Here is a 15549-nt window from a genome sequence, read left to right as displayed (position 1 = left end):
GTCTCTCCAGAAGGTACAGTCGCAAATAGTTTGTTGACTATGAAGTGTCCGAGATAAAAGCTCGTGCATGTTTGTACCTATATGTTTTTCACCCATAGGCAGAGGACAACATGATATTAAAATAATGCTTCTCAGTACTTAGAGATTTAAGTAAATTGTGTTCATATCTTTAAAGAAGTGTACCTGTGTATCCCTCAGTGAGTTTTCCTTACTGGATTACGTTGTAAAGAGACGAACAAGGATCTTAATTTCAGCACTGCTATTCTTCCCTCCCCATTTATCTCATGGTTTTAATGTGTTTGGATGTGGTCTGATTCTTACATAATCAAATCTTTTGTCTAGGATCAGCTAAAAAGTGGAATTCTCAGAAGCGGCAATAGACCCACACATCATCAATGTAGTAAGTAATGAGTGCGTTGCACATTGCAGGAATTAAACACCTTATTTTAAAATGCTTTTTCTGAAAAGGTTATATTGACAAAAAGAAAAAGAAAGTATTAATTGTGTACCTCAGTTTTATGATAGAGCGTATTTGGATAGTAACTATACGTGAGGATTAGATTGTAGCGCAGACACTGCTGGAGAGAGAGGCAGAGTGTGAAGGAGAGGGAGATGAAAGTACTGTGACTATGGTTCCCTGACAGCTAACTCCGCTGGCCTTCCATGTTGTCTTCTTACCTTGTTAGTGACTATTTTGTCTTGGGGTTTGTTGGTTTATTTTAACAAACATATATCTGAACTTTTGATGTTGAGTCACCTCTAGCATGTCATTATTTTAAGACAAGCTAGTCACTCTAGAAATTTCTCAAGTATGTTTTTCCACTTTCTGGCATCTTCACCATTGTTTTTTTTAAATAGATTATCAACAAAACTATCTCCTTTATTTAGTTTATCTCTTCTCTCCTTCATTTCCAATAAAGATCCATTTGCTTGTGTCTGTTTACCCTCTTTCCTTTCAGTGGTTATTCTCAGCTTTCTTGCCCACACTGTCCCTATTACTCTCGTTCAATGTGGCTTTTGTGCTACTTCTTATAGTTCATGACCATTCCATGTTGGTTGGGACTTTCTCTCACAATCATTAAAGAACCCAGGTCAAACCGAATGTCTTTGAGTTGGTTGTGATCCATGGCTATTTCATGTATGTCAGAGTAGTTTTCTGTGTCATGGTGTTTTCAGTGGTGATGACTCTCAGGAGTAGACCACTAGGCATTTCTTCTGAAGCAGTGCTGGATGAATCTGAACCCCCTCAGCTGTTTGGTTAGTAGTCTCGTACTGAGCACTTCGCTCTTCTCAGGAACTCCATGAAGCCTAATATCATTGAGTCGGCCCAATACTTAGTGTCTCTCTAGGATTTCCCGGACTGCCAAGTGTGCAGACAGCCTCACCTGTCTCCTACAGACTGCTAGGTGAGCTGAATGCCTAATATTGTGATTAGTAGTCCCAACACCAACTTCACAGACCCACCAGGTCTTTTGGAACTGCATAAACCCACCCACGGCAGTTGTTTCTGACCCACAGTGACCCTGTACAGGATCTCTGATGCCATGAATCATTGTGGGAGAAGACAACATGGAGGAGAAAACTGCTTTCTCCCTTAGCAGTTTGTATTTTGACCTGCTGACATTAGACATATTTAACTAACAATATCAGAGCTCCTTTGCATAGTTGCATATAGTCACTCCACAGACCTCTATTTAATGACGATAAAAAGAGAGCTCTTTGGTGCTTCCTTCCCCCCACTACCCTCACCTCAAACAAATTGGATTAGATCAGAGCAGGCACACTGCTACAGATAAGAGCCTGCAACACGGGCATTCCAGGATAGATGAACCCCTCAGGGCCAACAAGGAGAGTAGAGATACCAGGAGGATTAGGGGAGGGTGGGGAGAGAGGCTAATTCATTCACAAGGATCAATCTAGAACTCCCTCCCAGGGGAATCAATAATGGAAAAGTGGGTGAGGGGCGATGGAGGATGATGTAAGGTGTGGGAAAAATAATCTGTAACTTATGAAGGGTTCATGAGGAAGGATGGGTGGGGGAGGGTAGGGGAAGAAATGGGGAACTGATATCAGGGACTCAAGTGGGAAGAGAATGCTTTGAAACTGATGATGGCGGCGTATGTGCAAATGTGCTTGATGCATGGGAGGAGTGTATGGATTGTGATAAGAGATGTAAGAGCCCCCAATGAAACTATTGAAAAAAAAAGATCTAATATTGCTAGTTTGTGAAAGCATTTAGTTCTATTGTTTGAAAGAACTAGTCCACTCTCAGTCACTCTCAGACATTTTCTACTTATAAATAACCTATAAATCAGTGATGAATTTTATAGTCTTATGCAAATTACAAATAGCACAATGCATCATGATTATGTAATTTTTATTCTGTTCAGTTAAAATGTACCACCTTGCCTGTCATATTTCACAATATACTTTTTCAGACTACCATTCAGCTTCAAGGATATTTTGTTTCGTTGAGTCTAAGATTGAGTATATATTTAACAAATTTTCTTGAAAATCATGAAGTAGTAAGCAACTTTTTTCTGGGTAATCAGAATTTTTTTTAAAACATTTTATTAGGGGTTCATACAACTCTTATCACAATCCATACATATACATACATCAATTGTATAAAGCACATCCGCACATTCCCTGCCCCGATCATTCTCAAAGCATTTGCTCTCCACTTAAGCCCTCTGCATCAGGGCCTCTTTTTTTCTCCCCTCCCTCCCTCTGCCCCCTCCCCCATGTGCCCTCGGTAATTTATACATTGTTATTTTGTCATATCTTGCCCTATCCGGAGTCTCCCTTCCCCCCTTTCTCTGCAGTCCATCTCCCAGGGAGGAGGTCACATGCGGATCCCTGTAATCAGTTCCCCATTTCCAACCCACTCACACTCCACTCTCCCATCATTGCCCCTGACACCCTTGGTCCTGAAGGTATCATCCACCCTGGAGTCCCTGTGCCTCCAGCCCCCATATGCACCAGTGTACAACCTCTGCCCTATCCAGTCCTGCAAGGTAGAATTTGGATCATGGTAGTTGTGGGGAGGAAGCATCCAGGATCTGGGGGAAAGCTGTGTTCTTCATCGGTACTACCTCGCACCCTGACTGACCCATCTCCTCTCCTAAACCCCTCTATGAGGGGATCTCCAGTGGCCGACAAATGGGCTTTGGGTCTCCACTCTGCTCTTCCCCCTTCATTCAATATGGTATATATGTATATACATATACATGCACACACACACACACACACACACACACACACATATCTTTTTTTTTGCATGATGCCGTATACCTGGTCCCTTTGGCACCTCGTGATCGCACTGGCTGGTGTGCTTCTTCCATGTGGGCTTTTTTGCTTCTGAGCTAGATGGCCGCTTGTTCACCTTCAAGCTTTTAAGACCCCAGACACTATCTCTTTTGATAGCCAGGCACCATCAGCTTTCTTTGCCACATTTGCTTATGCACCCATTTGTCTTCAGCGATCCTATCATGGAGGTGTGCAGTCAATAATATGATTTTTGTTCTTTGATGCCTGATAACTGATCCCTTCGGGACCACTCGATCACACAGGCTGGTGTGTTCTTCCATGTGGGCTTTGTTGCTTCTGAGCTAGATGGCCGCTTGTTTATCTTCAAGCCTTTAAGACCCCAGTCACTATCTCTTTTGGTAGCCGGGCACCATCAGCTTTCTTCACCACATTTACTTGTTCACCCACTTTGGCTTCAGCAGTTGTGTTGGGAGAGTGAGCATCATAGAGTGCCAATTTAATAAAAGAAAGTATTCATGCATTGAGGGAGTGCTTGAGTAGAGGCCCAAGGTCCTTCCGCCACCTTAGTACTAAACCTATAAATGTAGACACTTAGATCTATTTCCCCATTCATATATATATGTTTGCATGTACATGTTTTTGTCTAGACCTCTATAAATGCCCCTTGACTCCCAGCTCCTTCCTCCATCCCCCTTGACTTTCCTCCTGCCCCACTACCATGCTCCGTCCCCACCTGGGCTACAGCTATACCTCTTCTCTACGCAACCTTACCCTTGATCATTCCCCACCAGGCCTACCACTAACCCCTCCCTACCATTTTAGGTCCCATGTTGTTCCCTTGTCCCTGTGTTTGTTAACACCACTTCCTTACCCCTTCCCCCTCCCCCACCCCAAGTCCCCCCGGAACTGTCTGTCCCATTGTTTTTCCTCCAGCTAGTTCATCCAGCCTGTCCTATTCAGACAGACCTGTGGAGACACTAACATGCACGAAAACAAGACAGAGGAAAACAAAGCAACAGTATACAACCAGACAACAAAACAACAAAAACAAACCACTGACAAAGAACAAAACAAAACACTTCACAAAATAAAAGCTTGTAGTTTGTTCAAGGATCATTTGCTGGCCCTTAGGAGCGTTTTCCAGTCCAGTCTGTTGGGGCTCCACGCCCTGGCCCCAAAGTCCACTTTCAGCATTCCCTGGGGACCTTGCCACTCCATTCCCTTGCTGTTCCACTGCACTCCCCCAGTGCTTTGCCTTGGTGTGGTGGGATCAGGTCAGGTGCAATTCCCACACTGTGTCTCCGGTGCTGTCCCCTGTTTCGCCCTTAGTCCCTGAGGGGCATCATGTCTCATAGTAGGGCCAGCCATGTTGTTCTCTCTGTGGACTGGCTGCTCTACTCAGGAACATCATCCTCACGGCCTGGTGGGCCAGGTTGTGTTCCACTGTCTTCTCCTTCCCCTTCATCTGCCCCCGTGTACTCTGATCAGCTATGTCCATCTCCCGGAGCTGCAGAATCAATGTCGTCCTTTGAAATAAATTCTTTTCGGGGGAGGGGCAGGAATCCACTTAATTTTTGGTGCTGGGGCCAGCCTCCCAGACCTCTCCACTGGTTCCCTACTCCACGCCGGGATATTGCATTCACACCTTGCGGCACTGGGTTGAAGTCTGGTCCCACTTTCCCTGTGGAGATATAAACAATAGGTAATCAGAATTTTCTTCTTGATCTTCTTTCTAAATGCTGTCAGTGATTATGTATGAACAGAAATTAGTAAAATTCACCCTCTTTTACTAGTATTTTAAATAAATAATAAATACGTCAAATGATGTGCAGTAATGAACAGAAAACTAATTTTATGGAGGCTCAGAACAGATTGTATTTTTAAATTTTAGGTTGTATGTTCTTCACTCATGTTTTCATAAACAAACATACAGAGCCAGTTTCTTCCTTGGAAACTTTCACTTTAACCATTATGCGTGACAGTAGCTGTTATGTCACTAAGTAGATGCTTACATTGCTTTTGGTGGTGGCTTTGTTACATATCCTTTTGATAATTTTTCTCTCTTTCCGCAGTAACAATGTTCTCATAATTATTTGCAAGAACTCATATATAAGAACATATAAACATATCTTCTGTCTTCCCTTGTGTTTAAAGTTTTCCAGCCAATATCAGCCTCTGCAAAACTCTACATGAACCCTCATGCAGAAACAGAGCTCAGAACACCCAGACTTGATGGGAACATTGAAGTACAGAATATCGCCATTGAGCTGACCAAACCTCAGGTAAGATTTCGTTGGCCATGGAGATCCCCTCATAGAGGGGTTTAGGAGAGGAGATGGGTTAATTAGGGTGCGAGGTAGTACCGATGAAGAACACAGCTTTCCCCCAGATCCTGGATGCTTCCTCCCCCCAACTACCATGATCCGAATTCTACCTTGCAGGCCTGGATAGGACAGAGGCTATACACTGGTACATATGAGGGCTGGAGGTACAGGGAATCCAGGGTGGATGATACCTTCAGGACCAAGGGTGTGAGGGACGATACTGGGAGAGTGGAGGGTGAGTGGGTTGGAAAGGGGGAACTGATTACAAGGATCCACATGTGACCTCTTCCCTGGGAGAGGGACAGCAGAGAAGGGGGGAAGGGAGACTCTGGATAGGGCAAGATATGACAAAATAACGATGTATAAATTACCAAGGGCACACGAGGGAGGGGGGAAAGAGGAGGGAGGGAAAAAAAAAAAGAGGACCTGATGCGAGGGGCTTAAGTGGAGAGCAAATGCCTTGAGAATGACTGGGGCAGGGAATGTATGGATGTGCTTTATACAATTGATGTATGTATATGTATGGATGGTGATAAGAGTTGTATGAGTCCCTAATAAAGTGTAAAAAAAGAAAAGAAAAAAAAGATTTCGTTGGCCAGCTCCAGCTCTGATTAGCCCTGAACCTTAGCTGTGTTTGTCCTTTGTACTTCTTCTTCTTCTTCAATTCTTTTTAGGTTGTTTGTTATATGTATAGATTGGAGTAAACCATTAAAAAAACCTTTAAATTTAAGACATAATTGTTATATCTGATTTTTTTCTAAATGGAGAATATTATCAAAGTAATGAATAACTTCATTTCTATTTTGATGGAAGATTTCAATGTTTTTCCATCCTTTGTTTTTGATATTATACTTAAATTAAATATTATTTACTTTTAAGATAGATTGTGGTAGTTATTTCACAACTCTTTAATATGAATTAAAAATTGAATTGTATGATATGTACATTTCATGCTCATAAAACTATTAGAGTTAGAAAGGGAACCAACACAGTGACACACAACCCTCTTCTCATTACCCAGGGGGATGAATACCAATAATGTGGATGAAGGGAGGCAGTGGGCGGTGTAAGATATAAGAATAATAATCAGTTATAATTCTTCTGGGGTCCCTGAGGGTGGGAGGATGGTAGAGGGAGGGTAACAAAGAGGAGATGATACCAAGGGTTCAAACAGAAAGAAAATATTTTGAAAATGATGAAGGCAACATATATACAAAAGTTCTTGATACAATTGATGTATGGATTGTTATAAGAGCTATAAGAGCCCCCAATAAAATTATTTATTAAAAAATTATATGCTAACTACTGGACCATTTAGTTTTAGCAGCATATACCTTTCTTTTTCATTAGCTGATGGGAATTTAATCATGTGTCTAATAAATTAATGGAGCTACTTTAGACTTTTTATACATTATTTTATTACATTATTCTCAAGTCGTACACAGGGTCCAGTGTCCACATGGGCACAAATTTACTGAAAGAATTCCTTTCTTCAGTCATTTTCATCATGTCAGTAATAACTGGTAACTTTAGTTACCCATCACACTTGCCTTATTTTAGTAGCTTGAATGTTATTCATTACAATAAATGCTCTTATAAAATTTTTTTTTTAGAGTTTTATTGGCATATAATTCACATATCATACAACTCATTAGTTCAGTCACATCAAAAAGAGTTGTAAAATCTGCTCTAGAACATTTTCTTCATTCTTGTACTCAATGTTATTAGCGGCCAGTTCCCCCAACCTTTCCTGCCACACTCCCAAGGGACCATTAATCCAGCTACTGTCTCTGTAGATGTACCTCTCTTGGATTTTACATATAAAAAGCCAAAACATTAAAAACAAAAGTAAACAAGAATAATAAAATAAAACAGGTAAAAACCTCAATAAAGAGAAAGTAGTAAATACTAGAAATTGGAACAAATTCAAATGAACCAGAAGGAAGATCCAACGACAATAAATGTTCTTATATTTTAAATAAACAGTATTAGCATTTAAAAACTTTCCTTAATTGTTAGAACAGCTCTATGGATAGCTTTTCTCACCATTTGTTTCCCAGGCTTAATTCTGTGCCTGGAGAGTTTAGGCAGGCTTGGAGGAGGGAAACGCATCAGTGCGTCTAGCCCAGAACTGTCATATAAAAAAGTATGATGAATAACATATATATATATTGTAAAATTTTCCTGATCACTACATTAGATAAGTTTGAAGAAAAAGTAAATTTCACTTTATTTTACCAAAAGGGAAATTAACTTTTTAACCTAATAAACCTGAAATATTATGTTTTGACATGTAATGAATATAACAATTGTTAATTGAATACTTTGTATCTTCTTTTTAAACAGAAATATGTCCTTGATAGCTGATTTCTTTTCTACTTATACTATACCACATTTAAATTCAGATTAGTCACCTTTCAAGTACGTGATAGTCATGTGGTAAACCTTAGGTAGAATTACAGCCAGAAAAACTGAGAAGAGGAATGGCTAGGCTTGCCTCTTTCTCTTACCTCTAGTTTTGATCAGGAGATCTGGAGGTGTAATAGGTTATGCTTTGGGCAGCTAGCCACAAGGTCAGCTGCTCTATGGGAGAAAGGTGAGACTTTCTACTTCCATAAAGAGGAAAGTCACAGGCATAATTCTACTCTGACTAGAGGTCACGGTGAGACGGGGTCCGCTCCGTAGCAGTAAGGTAGTTTGACAGTCTTGTTAGCTGTGTGACTGTTTCCCCCTCTGTTTTATCAGATCCGCAGAGATAAGTGTTTAAGTGGCTCTATTGTGTTTCATTATGCAATCGTTTTCTGGAGCCATTTTAACATCAGCTCATGCTGTAACAGTGATCTAGAGGAATAATAAGTAGCTTTAGAAACAGATATATTTCCTGTCAACAGTTAAGACATGCTCTTTTAATGGAGTCAGTCAGACTCATAATGACCCTATGTAGGGTTGACAGGAGAATAAGTTTTAATGGGAGCAGAAAATGAGAGTGACTGGTGGCTTTGAAAGACCGATCTTGTGGTTAGGAGTTCAAAACTATGCATGCCACCAAGGCTCAATTATGTCAGTAGTTAGAGGCTGTATTTTGTTGTTTTTGAGATGCACATTTATTTCATGGGTTAGCACAGCGGTTCTCGACCTGTGGGTTGTTATCTCTTTGGGGGGGTCAAACGACCCTTTCACTGGGGTCACCCGATTCATAACAGTAGCAAAATTATAGTTATGAAGTAGCAACGGAAATAATTTTATGGTTGGGGGTGTCACCACACATGAGGAACTGTATTAAAGGGTGGCAGCATTAGGAAGGTTGAGAACCATTGGTTTAACATATCTGAAAATAGAAGCATAGATTATTACTGGTCATGTGACACAGCTGAATTGGCAGTACCTTTTGCTTTCATAGTGCAAGGGTAATGTAACAAAGAGGAATAGGTGAAACCGTGGTGGGGACTGAGCATGATAGTGGGACAGGAGTAAAGTCAAGAGAAGTAGAGGAAAGAGCTGGGAGGCAAGGGGAATTTATAGAGGTCTAGATAAAGACATGTACATATGCAAATATATGGGGAAATAGATCTCTGTGCATATATTTATAGGTTTAGTATTAAGGTAGCAGAAGGACATTGGGGCTCCACTCAAGTACTCCCTCAACACAAGAAAACTTTCTTGTATTAAATTGGCATTCTATGATGCTCACCCTCCCGACACCACCACTGAAGACAAAGCGGGTAAATAAACAAATGTGAAGAAAACTGATGGTACCCGGCTATCAAAAGATATAGCACCTGGGGTCTTAAAGGCTTGAAGGTAAACAAGTGGCCATTTAGCTCAGAAGCAACAAAGTCCACATGGAAGAAGCACACCAGCCTGTGAGATCATGAGGTGCTGAAGAGATCAGTTATCAGGCATCAAAGAACAAAAAATCATATCATTGTGTGCTCACCTCCATGATACAATTGCTGAAGACAAATCGGTGCATAAGCAAATGTGGTGAAGAAAGCTAGTATAAGGCATATTTCAGAACAAAAAAAATCTTACCATAGTGAATGAGGGGGGAGTGTGGAGTGGAGACCCAAAGCCCATTTATAGGCCACTGGCGATTGCCTTGCAGAGGGGACGTGGAGAGGAGAAAAGCCAGACAGGGTGTGATGTAGCAACGATGAAAAAAATACAACTTTCCTCCAATTCCTAAATGCTTCCTCCCCCCACACTATCATGTTCCGAATTCTACCTTGCAAGTCTGGCTAGACCAGAGGATGTACACTGGTACAGATAGGAGCTAGAAACAAAGGAATCCAGGCTGGATGATCCCTTCAGGACCAGTGGTGTGAGTGGCGATACTGGGAGGGGGGGGTTGGAAAGAGGGAATCGATTACAAGGATCTACATGTGACCTTCTCCCTGGGGGATGGACAGCACAGACAGGGAAAGATATGATAAAATAATAATTTATAAATTATCAAGGGTTCATGAGGGAGGGCAGAGCGGGGAGGGAGGGGAAAAAATGAGGAGCTGATGCCAGGGGCTTAAGTGGAGAGCAAATGTCTTGAGAATGACGAGGGCAATGAATGTACAGATGTGCTTTGCACCATTGGTGTATGTGTGGATTGTGATAAGAGGAGTTGTATGAGCCCCTAATAAAATGACTAAAAATACTATAATTGATAATTAATGGTGCTTTACATTTGGTGAAAAACAATTTACTGTTATGTTACCAGGCAGCAGTGATCTTTGTTAAGCAATTGAAGCCTCTCTAGATTAAAAATCTTTAATATTTTGTGTTTTTCATGTGTGCAATGTACTCAATATTTTGGTTTTATTTTGATAGTACCTCAGCATGATGGACTTTTTGGAGTCGGTGGATTATATGGTTAGAAATGTCCCTTACAGGAAATATAAGCCTTATTTACCACTTCATAAAAATTGTCGACAGTGGTAAGTTTGAATTTGTCTTTTTGTAGTGGTGTTATATGAGAAACATCTTCTTGTATCTAGAAATTCTCAGAGTTAAGAGATATTTAGGACTGTGTCATCTAGCCAGCTTTCTTTTTGTAACAGAGAAGGTAGGGATTTTTTTTATATGCTCATGTTACTTTAAAAAATAAACACTACCTCCTGTGTTCCTCTTTCTAGATTAATTTCAAATACTTGACATTGAAGACTTTCTTTTTAAAAGTTGATAGTGCTCCCCAGTCACCTATATGGGAATCAATGAAATCAACTAATCGTCTTGTTAATTCCTCCAATTTTGTGTCTTTGTGATCTCCTCCTAGCCTACTGTATTTCAGGAATGGTCAATGCCTATTTAAGTCAGAGAGTTGTACTGGGGAAATGAGAGCCTATTACTGAATTATGATAGATTACAGTCCATAAGAACAAGAGATTTGATGGTGTAGCTCTAAAGAGTCAAAGTTATTTTCGGTCTTGTGTTGGACCTTTATATTCAAATATTCTCAAACAACATTTGATTTGTAGGTGGAAATATGCCATTGATTCTGTCCTTGAGGTTCATATAAGGAGGCATACGCAGATGTGGTCCTGGAGTAATATGAAAAAGCATAGGCAGTTGTTCAAGAGTTATAAAGATGTCTACAAAAACAAGCTAACTCAGAGCCGAGTTTCAGAGGAAACACAGAAACAGATACAGGTATGTCTTTGAAAGCTGTGTATTTGTCAAATCATCCTTTAGTATTAATCTTAGCAAAATGTTCATATTGGTGGAAATGCTTTGGCATTTAATTTGAATCAAAGGGAAATTTTAGAAAACGAGCACAGAACTGATAGCTTTTTGAGAGAGAATTTTGTGGGAAAATGGAGAGGATTTCCCCCCAATGTTCCCCATCCTAACAGATAAGATGATGTTATCATAAGCTATTTTGGGGAATATGTCTGGTTTTTATAATACTGCTTAGAAATTCATTATTAAAAACTCATTAGGTTTATGCATCACAATTTACTTAGTTAGTGAAAGCCCCACCTTTATAAAGGGCTCTTTAATGGTATTCAAAGTCTTACTTAAAAAAAATGCCCTTGCTCTTTTATTAGATAAGAGAAGCTATGAAACATAAAGGCATATTAACTACATAATTTGATTAATATCATTTGATCTTGGTTATGGAGCTATTTCTGTAGTTGTTTCATAATGTGAAGAATGAGTTGAATTTCTGTGTTCTGAAATACGTGGCAGTGTATTAGAAAAAAGAAAGGTATTGGAATTAGATGGAGTTGTGTGCTGTTGCTGAGTTGGTTACTTGCCAGGTGATCATGGCCCCGAGTTTTGTAACCTCTAATTGTGGTGGTCTCATTCCTAAACGGAAATGATATCTTTCTCACAGAAGTGGGAGGGTTATGGGAGATCCCACTGAAAGCCCCTCTCAGGGAGGCCACAGTAACTGTTAGATTCTCCGTGACACCTAACAGCAACACCCACTTTCATGTAAATTCCTTAGATCAATTTGTTTCTCTAGCCTTCTTATGATTTGCAGAAATTTGCATGCTTACATCCTGTGATATTTATAGTGGTTGCTTTAATAATACCATGGTTGTGAAATACTTATAAGACGGAGGGTCCAAAGTGTTAACTGTACAGATAGTACCGAAAACAAGTCTCCTTTTCAAAATATGAACATATATATGTATCACGTGAGTGATCATAATCTTGTGGAAAGATTCTTACTTATATGCTGTAGTTAAAGAGCGTTTACTTCCTTGAAAACCTATTACTTCCCCTTATTTTAAAAACTGAAAACTTCAAAATTTAATGTTCAAATTTATATTGCACTCTTAATGGACTAAATAAATAGGAGAGTATAGAATAAACATTGTTTTCCATTCCATTGTTATTTTCCTTGTTTAAAATTTTCTCTCTGTTTTATAGGACTTGGAGAAGACCCTTGATGTTTTTAACATAATTTTAGCAAGGCAACAAATACAAGTTGAGGTAATATTTTTGACTGCTGATTTTGTATTTCAAATGCCAATACCACAGATCAAGAATTCAAGTGTCATAACTTGGGGGATTGCTGAGATTTTCTCAAGTGAGAATAGAGGTTCCATATTTATTGCTTAATTCAGAGAAAACAAAATGGAATTTTGGCCCAAAGCCACTAATGTGAGGGGGATTAAAAACAAACAAACAAAAAGGAAATCCCCGTTAAAGAAAGTCAATGATAGTCATTAGTAATTCTAGCACCTCTGAAATGAACTGATAAGATTGTAGGATAGCTTCCCCCCATGCATATGTGCATGTTTATGTGCTTTTCTTCTTTTTTAAAATGCTGTCTCTTCATTTGTTTTCTTCCCTCCCTCTCTTTCTCCTCCTCTCTTTTCAAAATTGGAATCAATCTGTTTAGAATACTTTATAACTGCTTATTTTATCTCACTTGGTACCTTGCACATTGTGCTCCATGTCCCTTCTGTTATTTTGTTAACATGTTTTGAATAGTTGAAAAAATGTATCACAAGTGTGATGCATCTTATTGTAGGAAAATTGGAAAATATTGTTCAGCTGAAGAATAGAAACTGCCCCAATCGTACATTCTGAGCATAACTACTCATACTAAATTGCTATATAGCCTTTAGTCCTTTCTTAGCCACAGAGTTTCATACACACATATGCATATTTTTAAATGGATAAAATATATGTATGCATTTATTAATATATTAAGCAGGTACTCCTTGGTGCCTATTTGCTAGCATAATGTTTAATTGTGTGGATTTAAGGGTCAGATAGTGTGGATCTAATCTCTTGTTAATTATGTGGCCATGGGTTGGCTATTTAAATAGTTTACCCATTTATACAATGAGATTAATTAATAGTACCTACTTCATCTGGATGCTGTGAGGAGTAAACGATAAACCATGTAAAGCTCTTAGACTACCTGAACAGTAATTACTAAGTAATTGATTTGTTTTCCTTTTTGCTCAACTCCCTCCTTCCTCATCTTCCCTCTCATTATCATTGTTTACATCGAAAATATGTGAATGAGCAGAACAGAGAAATCTGTTTAGCAGGAGAGAAGGGTCATAAACAAACTTACAAATAAGAGTAAAGTAGGAAGGAATCGGGAGGTTATTGGGGCTAGTTGGTGATGATAATGAAGATTGCAATTTTTAGTAGGGTGGTGATCAGGGAAGTTTTACTAAGAATATACCATTTTAACACAGACCTGCGGAAGGAGATGGAGTTAGCTAGGGAGATATCCGAGGGCAGAATGTAGTAGGTAGAAGAAACAGTACATTTAAAAGGTTTTGGGAGGAAGAATTTGTGGCTCCTCCTGGGAGCCAACGGGAGTGGTGAGAGAAGTGGTACAGTGATGGCTAATGGAACAAGATAGTAGAGGAATGGGAGGGGGACTTGATGAAATTGACAAAGATGCCAGGTATTGAGATGGGCAGATTTTGAGTACAGGTTGATTAGAACCAATTTTTAAAATAGTTTTTATTTTTAGTTTTAAAATTATCTGTGCCTGCTATTTTGAAAACAGTTTACAGAGCAATGAACAGGGATGAAAACAGACCAGATAAGATGCTATTGCAGTAATTGAGGGGAGTGTTGGAAGCTTGACTGAGGTTGATTGCAGTGATTTGATTACAAAGTGTTAGATTTTGGACACATTTGACGAGTGAGCCAATATTTTCTGATGATTAGATGTAGAGATTGTAATACAAATCAGATGAATTTAACGATTTCAGCCTAAGGAATGGGATGATGGATTTGGCATCAAAGGAGATAGTGAAGACTAGAGGAGCAAGCACTGTGGGATGCGAAATGGTCGGGTGTGTAATTTGAGACACATTACATTTTAGCTCTTCAAATGGAGATGTGTATCAGGTGAGTGGGTATATGAATGTGGAGTTCAGCAAATATGTCTTTGGTGAATATATAGATTTAGGATATATCAACCTATAGATGGCATTTAAAACTTTGAGATTGACTGAGATGACCTAAGGAGAAGAAATAGCTAGACAGCAAGAGTACAAAAACCTAGAGCATTCCACTCTGTAGATGAGAAGGCACCAGCAAAACTGACCAAAAAGTGGTTGCCATACTTTTGTTTCATTGTCATACAGTTTGGACTCTGTATGAGTCATCACTTTCAAGGCCAGGCAAAGAAATCATGTCAAAGAGAGGGAGCGATCGTTTGTGGCAAATGTGCCTGATTGGTTAACTGAGCTGAAGCAGAGCTGAGAAATGCCCATTAAAATTACCCAACTTGAGTCATTTTCAGTCATTTTCTTCAAATATTATTTTGACTTCCATTTCCTTGGATTCAATGATATGTCTGTATCTTTCCTATACCTATGTTTTACACACACAAATATGTAGCCTTTTTGTATTATGCTTTAGGTTCCTCGATGCTCTCTGTCTCCCTCCTCCCCCTCCAAACCCTCCCCCTATCGTTTTCCTTTGGTTCTGCAGGTTGGATAGCTCTTTGCACTATCTTTGCTTCATTTTGATCCCATTCAGTGAGTTCTTATTTCAGATACTGTTTCCCCCTTTGGATCTAAAATTCCACTTAAGTTTCCATAGCCCTGCTGAAAATTCCAATCTCTGCATTTATTTCACACGTGTTTCCCTTTATGTCATGTAACTTAATTATAATGGCCATGTGATTTTCCAACATATTGATTATGCTGTGGTTGGCATCTATAGGTTCTTTTTCATTGGAAAATAGGACAAAGTTCCCCCTCATGTCAAGTAATTTTAGATTGTATTCTGACCAATGTTAAGTCCTCTGGAAAGTACTAGTATCTTTGTTTTAACACACAAACTGGTCACATCTGTGTTTTTTAAAAACATATTATGAATTGGATGAAGGTTTATAGATTTTGATCATCAAATGTAACATTTGACATGCAACAGCCCATGCACACTTTGTTTCATCTTAGTGCACTCCCTCCCTGTTTCCTGCTTCCTTCCTCCTTTCTTCCTCACCCTCTGAACTCTGTCCTTTTAGTCA

General features: G+C 39.4%; 1 protein-coding gene across 2 annotated transcripts in view; it reads left to right on the top strand.

Moving 5' to 3' along the window:
- The window catches only part of VPS13C (vacuolar protein sorting 13 homolog C), a 193033-nt gene that overhangs the window by 49675 nt on the left and 127809 nt on the right, over nt 1–15549 (top strand). For both annotated transcript variants that reach the window (XM_075531422.1, XM_075531423.1), the window contains exons 10-14: nt 343–400; nt 5425–5552; nt 10416–10522; nt 11063–11234; nt 12465–12527. In XM_075531422.1, coding sequence (XP_075387537.1) covers nt 343–400; nt 5425–5552; nt 10416–10522; nt 11063–11234; nt 12465–12527 — 528 coding nt within the window. The remainder of the gene's footprint in view (nt 1–342; nt 401–5424; nt 5553–10415; nt 10523–11062; nt 11235–12464; nt 12528–15549) is intronic.

Source organism: Tenrec ecaudatus, chromosome 14, assembly GCF_050624435.1.
Source record: "Tenrec ecaudatus isolate mTenEca1 chromosome 14, mTenEca1.hap1, whole genome shotgun sequence".
Classification (NCBI taxonomy): domain Eukaryota; kingdom Metazoa; phylum Chordata; class Mammalia; order Afrosoricida; family Tenrecidae; genus Tenrec; species Tenrec ecaudatus.
This window is presented reverse-complemented; position numbering and strand designations above follow the sequence as displayed.